Below are 14,312 nucleotides of genomic sequence, written 5' to 3'. Positions count from 1 at the left end.
TTAATACTCTGTCATTTGATCCACTGTAACATAAATTCGCAAATTCTTCAAAAGAGAAATCTGTTCTAACATTGATACATTCGTTATTTTCATGCAAGACCTCCAAGGAAAACCCAGGTGCTGCAGGAAGTGGTGTTGGTGTCTCAGTGGGTGGCATTTTCACCGCTGAGTCAGTACTGCACCAGTTCCCCAGCACACTGCTACTGGAGGTACTGTCTTTTGGATAAAATGCATAACCAAAATGTTGTAATCATCAAAAATTCCATGGCACTTTTGTTTGCCCCACAGTCTAAGGAAAATTTAATTTCCAGTGATTATAATCTATCCTACAATTTCAGTTATACATCATTTCCTGTCCTGAAAATAGTCGGTTGGTTCTTTCTTACACAGGATTACCATGATATTTCTACCCCAGAGGTGGTTGCATTTTAATGGATGGTGATGCAATCCCTATACATACAATTCTTAGAAGCACTGTAGGATCCTTTGGAATGATAGGTAATACATACATGCAAAATGCAATTCAGAGCATCTATAATTCTTGATGCAAATAAGTTCTCATTCACAAACATTCTTTTTTTGAAATATGTGGTTTGGTTTTTCAGATTTTCCCAATATCTTTCATGTGGAATTGCGTATTAAATGTTGCAGTTTATGTCATGAATAACCAGCAGTTGTCTTTGAATGAAATAGTTAACTTTTCTATGGTCATTTATAATTAGGCCTACAAATTTAAGGTATTATACATGTGAAGAGTTAGTAATACAGATGTAATAGACTTTCTGTTATACTTATGTAAATTTGGAGTAACTTCACTGAGCTCAATACAGTTGCTCCAGATATACCCCCATGTAAATGAGATCAGAATCCAGCCTCACGCTTCCCTCTTCTCCTAATTTAGACACAGGTGAAAATGTTGCGAGGGCTGCTCCAGGTTGAGGTTGAAGAAGGATTATAGACAGAGAGACAGAAAAAGGGGGAGAGGGAGTGTAACAATCAGTGTTTATTTTGTAATGGCCTCATAGTCCATAACAAGGCTGAGCTGATTCTGCTGAACAACTATAATGTTTTGCTTTCCATTCATATATTCTTGCTGTCATTGCAGTAAAACTTAACAAAAATCACAATAGCCTCTTCTATTTCAAATAGGGCTAATCATGGAGAATTCTGCTCCTCATTATAACCACAAACTAGATTAAGTTTACACAAAATTAGGCATTTTTAATGAATTTTTACTTTGAGACCTTTGACAGGTGCTGTATAACAGCTGGTATTACTTAGAATAAGGGTGAAAAGAATAGAAGGCTGAGATTGCAGAAGGGCAGTGAGGGGGCAAAGGTAGCTTAAAGCCACCTTCCTGCCTCCCAGTATTCAGAACCTGGCCAGGGGTTTCACTGGTCCCTGGTGTAAAGGGCTATGAGCAATCAAGAATAACCAGAGAGCATAGCTATTCTCCTGGCACATCCGCTATGTCTGGGGCTCTGTGGGAGGCCACAGAGAGCCGTTTGCAAGCTCTGTGCCAACTGGAGAGCCAGCTTATGTTGGGAGTATTCCCCAGGAGAATGGAATGCTGCCTTTTAAGCCCACTTTAGGGCAGTAATGAATTGGAGACTAAGTATTTATCACTACTTTGTTGTGTTAATTTTTGTCACTGAACTGAAGCACATGTAACATAGATCTATGAGCCAAATTCTGGCTGGACATTGTACATAAGGACATGCCAAAAAAAAGTGGGGGGGAGAGGTGGGACAGATTTGGAATGTGGGTGTGGAGGTTTTTCTCCCTTATTCTGTCTTCCCCCAAAACTTGCAGAGATGCTCCTCTACAAACCCTGTCGCAGTAGCTGTGAAGAGCTTTCTAAAGTGAAGCTTAGCATTTGGCTGTGTGGGTCTCCAGGTGGACATACTGCGTGCAGTGGTCACTATTCAGTCCTTAAAACACACATGCCCCCTAATTACTCCTTCTCTGCACACTATTCTTGGCACTATATTTTCACAGTGGAGCTGGCTTTGAAAGTGCACTTCATTTTTAGGCAGTGTTTTCAAAATTATGTTTATTTCACTGAAAAAAATTGGTTACTAACATCTAAAAATTAATTGTGTTTGAGATTAAATTGTCAAAGAATACAAATATAAAAAAGCTGAAATATCATTTATATTGGCTGTTGTCAGATTGGTAGCAGTTCAATGAAATGCTGTGATCCAAGTTAAAACAATAGCATAATGATAGCAATAAATCTTTACAGCATAGATTTAATTGCTCCATAGCCTGAATATATACATTCCTTATTTAAAGAATATCCATGTTGTCTGAAAATACATATAGTAGTTTTTATCGCCCCTATGTAGCATACTCCGGAAATAGTAAGTTTGGATCTAGTGCTGTATTATGGTAAGTGGAACCTGGTTTTTGTTTGTTTGTTTTGAGAACGGAGACTTAAAAAAAAAAGTCTTGTCCGATGTGGATCTAGATTTGGACAAAAAATTGAAATGTATTGAGAGCTGGTATACTAGGGGAGCATATACACAAAGTGTAACAGTTATATTTTTATACCCTTTACCCAGATAAGAGCTGAAAATCGTGACAATATTACAAGTACAAAAAGCAGACCACTGAAATACAGGGAGATTAGCAGCCCCAATCAGCAGAGACACGACAGAAAAAGCCATCTATGGCCATGTTGCAGCACAGGCAGTTGCGATTGGCTGTTGTCATTTGGCCTTTGCCAAATTAGACAACAGGTGCAGAGTCGCTGACAGGTGTGGATATCTAGGATGAGTAAAATTGCTGATGGCTAGTGATGTAGCCTCGTGTCAGATTGTAAACTGCTGAGCTCTGACAGAGTGAGAAGCCAACTTGCATGTTTTCAGATCACTTGATGTGCTCTCACTCTCCCTCCCTCCCTCTCACATTCTCTTTCTCCAGTTTCAGTGGCCCCAGATGAATTCCTGGGTGACTAAACTCAGACCCTAGCAGAACCCAAGGATGTTATTATCTGTGTGTTCTGTCAAAGCCTGGGAAATGTGATCTTGTAAATTGAGAGTTAGTGTAAGAATTCTGAGCCAATTGCCTGGTAAATTTTTTTACAACCTTTTATTGTATGGCAAGAGCTCAGCTTGAAAGCTCAAATTAAACTTGAAGGATGAGGAAATATGTTCCTTAAAATCTCAGGAATAATTCAGATTTAAAATTGATATAAAAATAATTTACAAATATAATAATTGAGAATAGAAACATTTTGGATGCACTATGAAATAAACATGAACTTTGTTTGTCTATGCATAGTGTATATGGACATGATTTAGCGGAAATAATATAAAGGTTTATGACAATCTCCTCATGTGGTCTGTTTTTGTTTGCTTGTTGGATAATCCAGAAAGATACATGGTTGAGGTTTGTTAAGATGAGATCCATGAATCTGATATATCTGTTTTCTATTTTTTTCATAAGCCCAAAATTGCTCTGCTTAATTTAAACCAATACCAAATTTAAAAAGTGTTTTACGAGTGAATGAAATTGAACAATGAGGAGTGGATTGTGTCTGGCCCCTGCTCATGTGTACAGGGCACAAGGAGCCTTCCCTATCATGCATCCCCCCATAGAAAGGCCACAATATACAATAGCAGTCCCTGCATGCAGGATGCAGAGCAGACTGCTCCCTCCGAGGGCTCCCAGAGGCACAAATTTTCCCTAAGAGAGCAACGAGGAGGCAGCCTTCTATGACAGACAGACAGACCTTTCTGACTCAAAGTAGGGCAGACACACTGGAAGCAGTGGTGGAGCTAATAAGGGCAGCAGGGTGGGCAACTGCCCCCATCCCCTTCCAGCAGCCTTTAGATGTGTGGCATCATTACAAGCATATTATGCAATTGGCAAGAGGAGGTGTATGACATGAATTTTCACACAGGGCTGGAGAGCAAGTCAATCCCTTAAATGATCCATGCTCCGTGTCACAACACCACTCACTCAAGCTTGATCCAGTTTCCCTGATTCATAACAGAAGGATGGTCAGGCCAAATCGGGTTGGCTCTTCAACCCATGTACTAGGTCACAATGCCCAAAGTGGGGAGCCAGGCCCAGGCCTGCGGGACAGGAACCACCACTGCTGGGGAAATGCAGGGCAAGCTTGCTCTCCAGTCTACCACCCCCTGTTACAAGATGTAGCTCTACCATCAACTGGAATGAGTAAGCTGCACTGTCCCAAGCGTGTAGATTCCCCTGCACTCCATGGACCTGGATGAGGATTTGTTTCCTAGAACAAAGACCCTTCCGGAGTTCCCCTGGGCCTTTGTGACTCTTCATCACCCACAACATGGGCCAGTGACTAAATTATATAGCCTGGCCCAGGAAAATAAAATAATTCTGCCGTGCCTGTGATGTGTCAAAACACCATGCTTCATTTTGGTTGGATAGCCCTTTTTTATTTGATTGGCACATTACAAGAACCTGAATAGAATAGAACAGGGTCCACATTACATTACAACATGTAGAAATTCCCTGCCCTGAGGAGCTAACAATCCAATGTGCATGTTGACCTGACGGCAGTTGGTAGTTCAAAAGCCAAGAGGAACAGATGCTATTGGCAAGGTTCACCATATTATTTGGTTCCACAAAAAGTGTGATTAAAATAGGTATGCGGAGGAGGAGGGGGTAATCACTTGGCACACGGAAGTGGGAGGCAGTTCCAAGCGTAGGTGGTTGGTGTATTGCTATGGAAAGAATGCTCGTATGCATTAGTTTAAAAGAAGAGGACAGAGGATGTATGTAAAAGACTAGACAATGGTTTGTCTTTGTCACGTAGGTGAAAATAACATAGTAAAAATTTAATGTGTGGTTATTGAAATACAGCTATATTTGCAAAAATCATATGGTATCAAAAATTTCATCAACATGTATATGAGCAAGAGGACTAAGTGAAGGCTGACTTCACTATACATTTCCTAACTTTAATGCTTCTGTTGCAATAGATGTTCCGATGAATCTAGCACATGGTTTAAATATGTGTGTGTTGTTTTTTCCAGGGCCTCCATAAATGTAATTGGCCTTTTTGAAATGGCTGTTTCAATAGGACAGTTCAAAATATGAAAGCATTACAACTGATTACGGTCTACCTCTGCAAGTAGAGTACATAGCCATTAGGAGCAGAAGGGGGTTCCAACTACTTGTTGCTGATAGCTGGAAGGTTTCCCATAGCCACATACTGGAAAGGGAGGGAAAATGGAGAGCACTCAGGTTGTTGTTTTTTCTGACAGCTCAATGTAATTTACCAGAATGACAACTGGATGGGTAGTCCTGGTTGGTAATGGGAGTATCAGATAAGGAACACTGTGGGGGGCTCCTTCCAGAATCTATCACAGGATTGGGAATGAGTGGGTTGTAAGTTTGACCATTCAGGGAGTCTTGCTTATATGAGGGTTTAAGTCCTTACACAGAAAGAGTCCATAATGGGAGCACTGCAAGCCATCAGAAGCAGCTTTCTTGTGGCTATGGACCTCTAGTGGCCCTATCAGCCAGAGCTCCAGCCTAGCGGGCTAGGTTGTAATCCTGTCTAGTTCTTTCACATCACAGGACAGGATTTAGCCCTTTATAAAAAACTAAAGTTTAATTTGTGGGGACTAGAGGCCAGAAGAGTTTGATGATCTTTGTCCAACCCATTATACAAAAATGTGTGCGTCAAGTGAGCATGGGTGAGAATTTATGGCCACCACTTTTCAGTCAGTTGTGGTGGATACTACAACCTTCATGCACTGTGCCTCCTTTCAAATGTTAATGTTTTTTCTAAATGTTTTTTATTTTATATTATGAAAAAATTGAAATTACCATATTAGGCTGGAATCCACTCCCTTGGCAAAGACTGGTGAAAGACTCTCTATGCCAGTCACCCCACTTTTCCCTTACCCGCTGTATTTTTGCATTTGGAGTAGGCGATGGGAAGGAAGTAGAGTATTTCTACTCACCATGAACATGAGCACCATGCCAGCTTTGAGTAAACCAGCATGAAGAGGGCATTGAGGGTGAGTTGGCGAGGGGACACTAGTCTGAGCACACATTCGATCACAGGAAGCCCCACAACAGGGGCACAGAGAGGTAGTGAACATTTTTCTAGCTGGGGAGGACTGGATTATAGTCCCAAAGCCTGCTTGTGTGTTAAGGGTGGAAACTTGTCCCACCCCTTGCACAAAGAACCTGATCCCAAGTCCCTTGAAGTCAATGGGAATCTTTTCATGACTTATGTGAGCTTTGAATCAGGCCCGAAATCTGGTCATTTAGGCTTTGTGCAATGTGCATAGAGAGCTGAATTTCACATTTGGTGCAAAAAATTCTATCCTAAGATCCTTATAGTGGATCTCGTCACTAGTACGTTGCACATTATAGAGAATTCCTGTTTTATATGACAAGCAGAGTCAAGACTCACTATTCCACTCAGAAAGGAGAATTTCACCCTTAATGTCTCTAGTTATTTATATTAAACACAGCAAACAACAAACATTTCAGTTTTTAGTCAGTCCTTTGCCTTGCCATTGGCATGGCTCAGCTTCTTGTCAATGATAAGTTGCTAGTTTGATAGAGCTGGAAAGGGCTGTAGGTCTCTGCTAAAATACAACAAGACCTTCTAAGACTGGGATATAATTATTATGAGAACCAAAATATAAAATAATGATCAATTCTAGTAGCTGAGGGAAATACAAAAGGCAATAATGCACCAGGTCACTGCCATAGTCAAAAAGACCTAGGGGATTCTGACTATTCCAGCTGGACAGAGAGCTCAAGTAAGATGAAGGCACTCTGAGAAACCAAAGAAAACAGTTGTATCTGCAGTAAGCTGCCTCTCCTGATCACATGGGTCAAGCTCAGCCAATTAGCGACATGCGAATGCCAGGTGCCTCTCCTTCTCCCTCTCCCCCTCCCCCAAGGAACAGGCTTAAACACAAAATGCACCACAAGTAGCTGCCTGGTAATGTTTGTGGGTATCCAAATGGAAGACTTTTGAAAACCTTTTGCTCTAGGGACTGTTGAAGCAAAATCTGAGCAAACCTATGAAGGTTGGTTTTGTGTATTCTTGCTTTTGCAGTTCACCTGGGTCTGGTTCTGAAATATTTTCAATTTAATCTGGCAAGAGACTCTTCCCTTATGATCATCCAGGTCGACCAATTAACAAAAAATATTTGAGGCAAGGCGTTCATGCTAAATTGTTAGTTGCTGACTCGGGTTGTGTAATTTTTGATGGTTTTTGTCACCATTACTTAGCTCATTGATGATGTTCAGAGTTATGAAGGTTGCTGGAGCTGCTGAACCTTAAACTCATATGTTTTGACTTTTCAGTCAGCATCTGTTTTAACAGTGTATTTCCCTGTATATTAAATTTCAACACTTCATATCAGTAGCACTGTAATTAGAGTCAACAAAAAGCAAACACAATGCCTAGTAGCTCTTAATCAGAGTAGCATAAGCAATGTCCTCTTCCCCTTTGTCCTATCAAGAGTAAGGAGTGGCAGGGCACCATTAGTGTCATCCTTTATGTAAAATTCAAATCAAGGATTTAATTTAAATGTTCTTCCTTCTTCTGTCAAGAGCATAGATTTTTAAATCTGTGTGCAAAGTTTGTATTTCTTCCTTCTGTTCCTTTTTGGAGTTGGGGTGTGGGGAGGGAAACATTGCAATACTCCAATTTAAATGTATTCTTGTTTTGATGTCTCTAGTTATACATTTGAAATCCATAAATAGGTTATGTGTTGAAACTAATTGCACATTGAACATCTTAAACATGATCAGTTACAGTGCGAAGTATGTATTGTAGCACAAGACACTTTATCAGATTGCTTACTCCCATAGTTTATTGACTGATTCTGATTTCAGAAGGAAGAGGTCAGAATGGTCGCCCGTTTGCCACTGGCAAGGGGGGCCCTTTAGCGTTGACCTGGCAGATCTGTATTCACTTTCTTTGCCTAATGTTAAATGTAGCAGTCTCCAACCACAGTGCAGTTTGCAGCACTGTAACACCCCTGAATCTCTCTTGCAGCCTGTGTCAAGGTTTGAACTTTCCAAATTATGTATTTCAGACATTGAGAAAGAAAGGACTTAATGGCTGTGACAGTCCAGACCCCGATGCAGACGATTCAGTAGGTCACAGCCCTGAGTCTGAGGACAAGTACAGGAAACTTAATGAAGATATTGATCTAATGATCAGCAGGCAAAGATTGTGTGTAAGTACTCTGAGCTCCTTTCATTTTTTTTTTACTTTTTGATATTTCTCTGAACCTGGCAGGCGTTGAACAAGAAAGAAAACAAAGGCTGTGAAAGCCCCGATCCTGACTCCTCTTACGCTCTCACCCCACGCACTGAAGAAAAATACAAAAAAATTAATGAAGAATTTGATAATATGATCAAGAGCCATAAAATACCTGTAAGTACCAAAGGTTAGATGGCTGTCTGCTGATTGCTGCAGTAACATACCTTAACCCTTTCAGTTCTGAATTCTTATTGAGAGCATTTAAGCTAGAAACAGGCTTTAATGGCCCTCCCATAGAATCAAATAGAAAAAAATCACAAACATCTTTTTTCTCTTGAATTCTCTTCATTTGACACATAGTCAAAACCTCCTATAGGTGAAACCTACGGAAGGAAGTGAAATATACATATATACATTATATTCACTTGATTTACAGAACTGTTTACCACACCACTTGCCCAAATTATATCTAGAAAATAACAATGGAAATCTTTCTTTGTGGATAGGCTAACAAACCCACAGAATACTTTCTGTGGTGATATAGAAAAAATGATGTAGAACTGAAATTCTTTTATATATAGTAGCTAATGCATTTTGTACATGTCACTTCAGTTCTTAAGCCTCAATGCTAAATTCAGTTACAGCACTGAAGGGTTACAGCTAATTGCTCGCTGCAGAGAAACAGCCTGCATGAGAGCCTAATGGTAGGACTCAGACATGTTTGTGTGCTGGGGTGATTTTACAGCTTTATCAGAGGATTTGCTTTGACCTCATCAGCATTTCTTTTAATGCTTTAACATGAGCTAAATTTTGTTTTAACCAAGTCAAAATTTCTAACAGTCAGATGCCTTGCCAGATACGTAAGAGAAATAACTCTGCATGTGCTATTTTGTTTGTACACACATACAGAAAAAAAGTAAGTATTGTAACTGTTTAATAACTTTACATTTGTGATACAAACTGACAAAAGCTCCGAAATCCTTGATTAAATCCAACACACCTTGTATAGGAAAGAGAAGCAAGCTATATAAACAGAATAAAAGAGTATTTATCTTCATGTACAGCCACGTTTTTAGCCAGTTTCAAGCAAGCATCTGAATTTGCACGTTAGTGTTTGCACATTCTGTTGATTGCACCTCCAGAAGTGAGCATGCAGCCATCTTGCATATGCAAAACCTAAATGTGTACATGCAAATTGGAAGGCTGGATACAAAGAGCTTTTTATGTCCCTCAAAGCATAGGCCTCTTTTGCAGTCAGAACAATCCGTTGCATATGCAAAAGCTGATGTCCAAACTGGAGAGACGTTTGTCCTTAAGAATTTTCTGATTCTTCTTTCACAACTTAAATATTGTTTCAGTTGGAAACAATTCTTGGATAAAGAATTTTTCATATGAGTTAAGGAAAACTTGAATGAGCTGTTCTGGTGTCTCTGGTAAAACCATGTTTTGGCAAATCTTTGGAATAGCTTTAAATTGGACAAATATTCATTTAGAACACATTGTTAAAAATGCTTAACATGTGTATGCAACATTTAATTGAATACATATACACTTATATTTCCTTCCCTCCTCCCCCACCTTCCTACTTCCTCTCCTCTGTCGAATTCTATTTGTCAGCAAGAGAGCTTTGAAATTGCCACCATGATTTTGCTAAAAGACTTGACACAGATCTTTTTGGTAAAGTGATGGCTTTATTGAGTCAGTTATTAACTCAGATCTCTAGTCCTTTACCTGGTAAAAATCCTGCCCACTGCAGTTCCTTTCCACTTTCAGATGATGGATACTGGTTGATCAAATCCCCAGGTGACAGAGGCCTTGATCAAATGGGATTTGATTCCAGAAACCAAAATCCCTCAAGTAATTCATTCCTCATGTACAGAACTGAGTTTCACATGCTCCTCGAGAGGCTGTGAGCTCATGTGCCACTTGGTTTTGTTATTCCAAAGCACCATATCTCTGTAACTGTTTAAAGTTTTGCAATCCTAAAAAATTCACTCTTGACTGGGCATCGATCCTGGCAGCTTTTTAACTCTTTACAAGAGTAGGCAACAGTGACCAAGAGAAATCCTCACTAGCGCAGGTAAAAACACAGGATGAAATTTTCTCACAAAAGTGTCACAAAAACGTTGTCTATTTTTTTCATCAAAATTCAAAACACTGAAGAAAAATTTTACCACCAGCTCTCCTCCTGCATTATAGTCCCAGCTCTGCCATTGACTATTTCTTTGGCTCAACTTCTTTCTACTGTAGTTTCCTAAACTGCGTATTGGATATAATATAACTTACATACCTCCCAAAGATGTTGAGAGGTGCAGTTTATTAGTTTTTGTGAAATGGCTTTGAGATGCTCTGAGGAAAGGCACTATAGAATCGCAGGTGTTACCATGATTATGTATATGGCAGGATTCTGACATGCCCTGATGTGGATGCTCAGGAGAAAGATCCTCAAGGTGTCCCACTCCTCCAGTGCACACACTACACAAAGATCTGACACAGTTGCAGCCCTACAAGCCCAAGGATGGCTCCCTCTATGCAAACGAGGGACACTCCCTCTCCACAAATGGCTCAATTCTCACCCTCCACACTGGTCTGCAGAGCAGGACCAGCATGCAGGAGATATATCCTTTGAAACAAAATAGCAGCAGACAGTCTCCCTTTGTGCAGTGGGAAGCGCCATCCCTCCCAGTGAAAGCCAATGTCTAATAGGCCTGATGGAGTTCATAGCTAATCCATAACAGAGATTTGTAAATATAAGGCCAGATCTTCGGGTGGTGTAAATCAGCATAGTTCCAGTGAATTCAGTGGAGCTTCAGAAATTTCTATCAGCTGAAGAAGTGGCCTACAAAAGGCAGGCAGGAAGGTGGGAAAAGGAGCAAAACTGGGGGAGGAGGGGTGGAAGGGGAGTGAAAACAAGTCAAACCATTTAATCATGGCTTAGAAAAATGTAAGGCAAAGGTTAGGCCTGCTCCTGGACTTGTAATTAAACAAAAATACTGCAGATGAAAAGAAACTTTGCTTTTCTTCTTAATGAAAAAGGCCAATAATATTTCCACAGAATATTTCAGGGATGCGTATTTATATGATTCTAAAACATCTGATGATAATTATATATTTATTTGTAGTTATTAGAAGAGTGCTGAAAGCATATGGGACAGAAATAGTCCACTAGAAAGCATCTATGAATCTCTCTCTCTGAATGTATGTAGTGGTAAGTCCTGGTTGAAATTGGCAAAAAACTTTAGCAAAATTTAGCACAAGAAATTGTGACCATAATTTCTAGCTCAACGTTGTGTGATTTCACCCATTTGAAATTTCACATCAACTTAACACGCAATTTGATTATGGAACGAAGACCGGGCAAAGTTGAGCAATATGTAAAAGTCACCCACATGTTTGAAGTATATCAGATGCACAGATGCACATCAGTTAAGGCTGAACTAATGATACCATGGAATGTTCTAACCCTTGTTTCACCACCAGAAGTGGTGTGGGGATCTGTACCAGGTCCTGCACAGCCCAGCCGAGAAAATTTGTGTCTGTAAACAGAAGTTCTAGGCAGCCAGAACCAGAGAATCAAATTTGCAGCAGGTTGTTATTGGTTCTGCAGTGTAATATTATACAGCCAGCCGTGATGCCCAGGAGGACCCCACAGTTTACCCAACTCATTACTGATTTTTATGTCCCATATATTTTGACTGCAGAAGGAATAAAACAAAATTCCAGCATTAACATAGCCAAACTGCATATAAAAGCACCGAGTAAACAACCTAACCATAGCCAAACTGCATGCAAAGTGTGCTCTAAACTAGCCCTACAGTATCCAAACTACATAAAAGCATGCAAAGCCAGCTGCAATATGTACATCTACTAATGAGGGATATGAATTCTGTAGGTCATCTAAGAATGCCTTTAGAGAAGGACAAAGGAGGACCTAATAATTGCTTTGGCAGTGCTCATATGTTTCGGTGATAATTAGTCTGTACAGTAGTATAGTAGCAGTAGTAAAAGCAGCAGTCAGGATCGGGGACCCATTGTGCAGAACAGAGACAATCCCTGGCTTGAGGGGCTTGCAGTCTAAAGACACAAATGGACAAAGAGCAGGAGATGAGGATACAAGCAAATTAATCTGGTGAAGAATTGGCACGGTGTTGTTAGTCATATTTTTAGTTGGGTGCTTATTTTAATTGAGAGCAGAGGTAAGGATTAAGGAGGTAGGAAAGGAAAAAAGGGGAAGAGGAATGAACACTGCTCATTAGCTGTGTAGCCATGATCAGCAGCTTGGGCTTTGTCTGTATCATAGCAAAGGTGAAGCAGACAGGATCATTCTGCATACTCAGTGGGCAAAATTCTGAACTGCGGGAGAGCACATGTAAGCCCCTAAGTGTTGCTTGGACCCAACAGAGCTAGAGAAGTGAGCAGATTGAGCCTGGAGGGGAATTGCCACACCTCCTAAACATGCTGCCAGGATAGGGGGCTCCTAGTCAACTCATTAGCAGTAGGCTGGAAGTGTAGCTAATGGATCCACCTTGACATGGATTCGTGGGCCAAAACATTTTGGAAAGACAGCAGCCATCAATGCAACACATGGGCTGAAATATCTGTGGAAGAGAGGCTAATCTTGCAGCCTAATGGCCTGCCTCTGTGCTGTGGAGGGTAGATTCCATCCTAGGGAGTTCCCCTCCCAAACCGCTGTTATTTGGACTTTGTGCCAGGAGGGATGAATTTCACCCATTGTGTTTCTAAACATATCTACCTACTCATATACTGTTTTGAATTACCTACTATTTATGTGTTTCCAAGAAATCGGGCCTACAGTCATAACACACTCTGAGAAGCTAATCTGTGTTGTGTGTGTTGTAAACTTTCTTTTGCAGGAAAAATTATACATGTAGGCAAAGTTTTGGTTATTAACATAACAATTCAGGTTAGGGTGCTGCACACAGAAAGCACCTTGTCTCTAAATGTGATGCAGAGCACTCTAATGGTATTTATCCGTTATAGTTTTCAGTATGTATTTATTTGTTTTATCTTTTTTATTTATGAAATACAAGCTATCTAGTACAATTCAAGGGCCAGATACAGAATGTAAACATACAGTTTTGCTTCTTGTCCACTAAAAATAGGAGAAGGATATTCCTCAAAATAGTTCTCTCTTCCACACAGACTTAAACCACCTCCTTGAACAAACTCTTCAGAAAATTGACTGTTAGGGAAACAGACTTCAGCTCTGTTGTAGCAAAGGGCAAGTTAGTTCCAGAGTCAAGGGCTCCCCACTGAGAATGCCCTGCCAGCTGGCCCTAGACACTTAATCTGGGGTCAGTTAGCTCGAGTACCCCAGCTGCGCTCAGCTGTCATGGCAGCATGAGGAGACAGAGGCAGTCTTTTTAAAGCCAGGACCCTAGCCACAGACCATGTTAGAGAACAAAATTAACACCTTGAATTATACCTAGAGTCTGGAGGTACTCATGTCACATGTCCTTTGCATCCTGCCCTGAACTGAAATCTTGCTGTGTGCTATTATTCACTTGCTGCATTTCAGTGGTAAGTAAAATGATTCCTGTATATTTAGGCCTGAATTATACTTCCCCTGAGAGGTGAGACAAGGGAAAGGGAGCGTAAGGCAGCCATAATTTGACTGCTGCTCTAGTACACAAAGCAGGGCATTGAGCTAGCACTGCCTGCAGAACTGAATAGCCAGCCCCAGAGGATGTATTTATGGGTGGGACATGGACAAGGCTATGTATCCCCTGTCCAGCACAACTGGATTGTTGCACTATGGACATCTCTCATCACAATGACTCCAGGTCCCAGGTGTGTATTACCAGGCCCAAGCATTCCAAGATCTTGAGTCAGACCCCCTTCCCCCCCCTCCCCCCGCCAACTCATGACTTTGGCTTGTAACCCATGAGATTTTAAAAAAACAATACATTTGGGGTTCCTCTTAGTTGCTTCTAGTTTTTGAACCTTTAGGATGCACTCAGGTCACATTTTCAAGTTTTTCTCTGCAACCAAGAGGACTGAAAACTTGTTGTTTTTTTAAGAAACAAAAACAGGAATTCTCACGTGTCCACATAATTCCAGA

General features: G+C 40.6%; 1 protein-coding gene across 14 annotated transcripts in view; it reads left to right on the top strand.

Moving 5' to 3' along the window:
- Positions 1-14,312, top strand: part of MEF2C (myocyte enhancer factor 2C) — a 143,999-nt gene that overhangs the window by 89,758 nt on the left and 39,929 nt on the right. For 13 of the 14 annotated variants that reach the window (XM_073344443.2, XM_073344439.1, XM_073344452.1 and 10 more), the window contains one exon: positions 8,061-8,204. In XM_073344443.2, coding sequence (XP_073200544.1) covers positions 8,061-8,204 — 144 coding nt within the window. Of the gene's footprint in view, positions 1-8,060; positions 8,205-8,266; positions 8,405-14,312 lie in introns of all 14 variants that reach the window. The other variant, XM_073344453.1, reaches the window with a different exon arrangement.

The sequence above is a fragment of the Lepidochelys kempii genome, chromosome 5 (genome assembly GCF_965140285.1).
Source record: "Lepidochelys kempii isolate rLepKem1 chromosome 5, rLepKem1.hap1, whole genome shotgun sequence".
In the NCBI taxonomy this organism is placed as follows: domain Eukaryota; kingdom Metazoa; phylum Chordata; order Testudines; family Cheloniidae; genus Lepidochelys; species Lepidochelys kempii.
The sequence above is the reverse complement of the archived record's forward strand: the minus strand, read 5'-3'. Positions and strand labels throughout refer to the sequence as shown.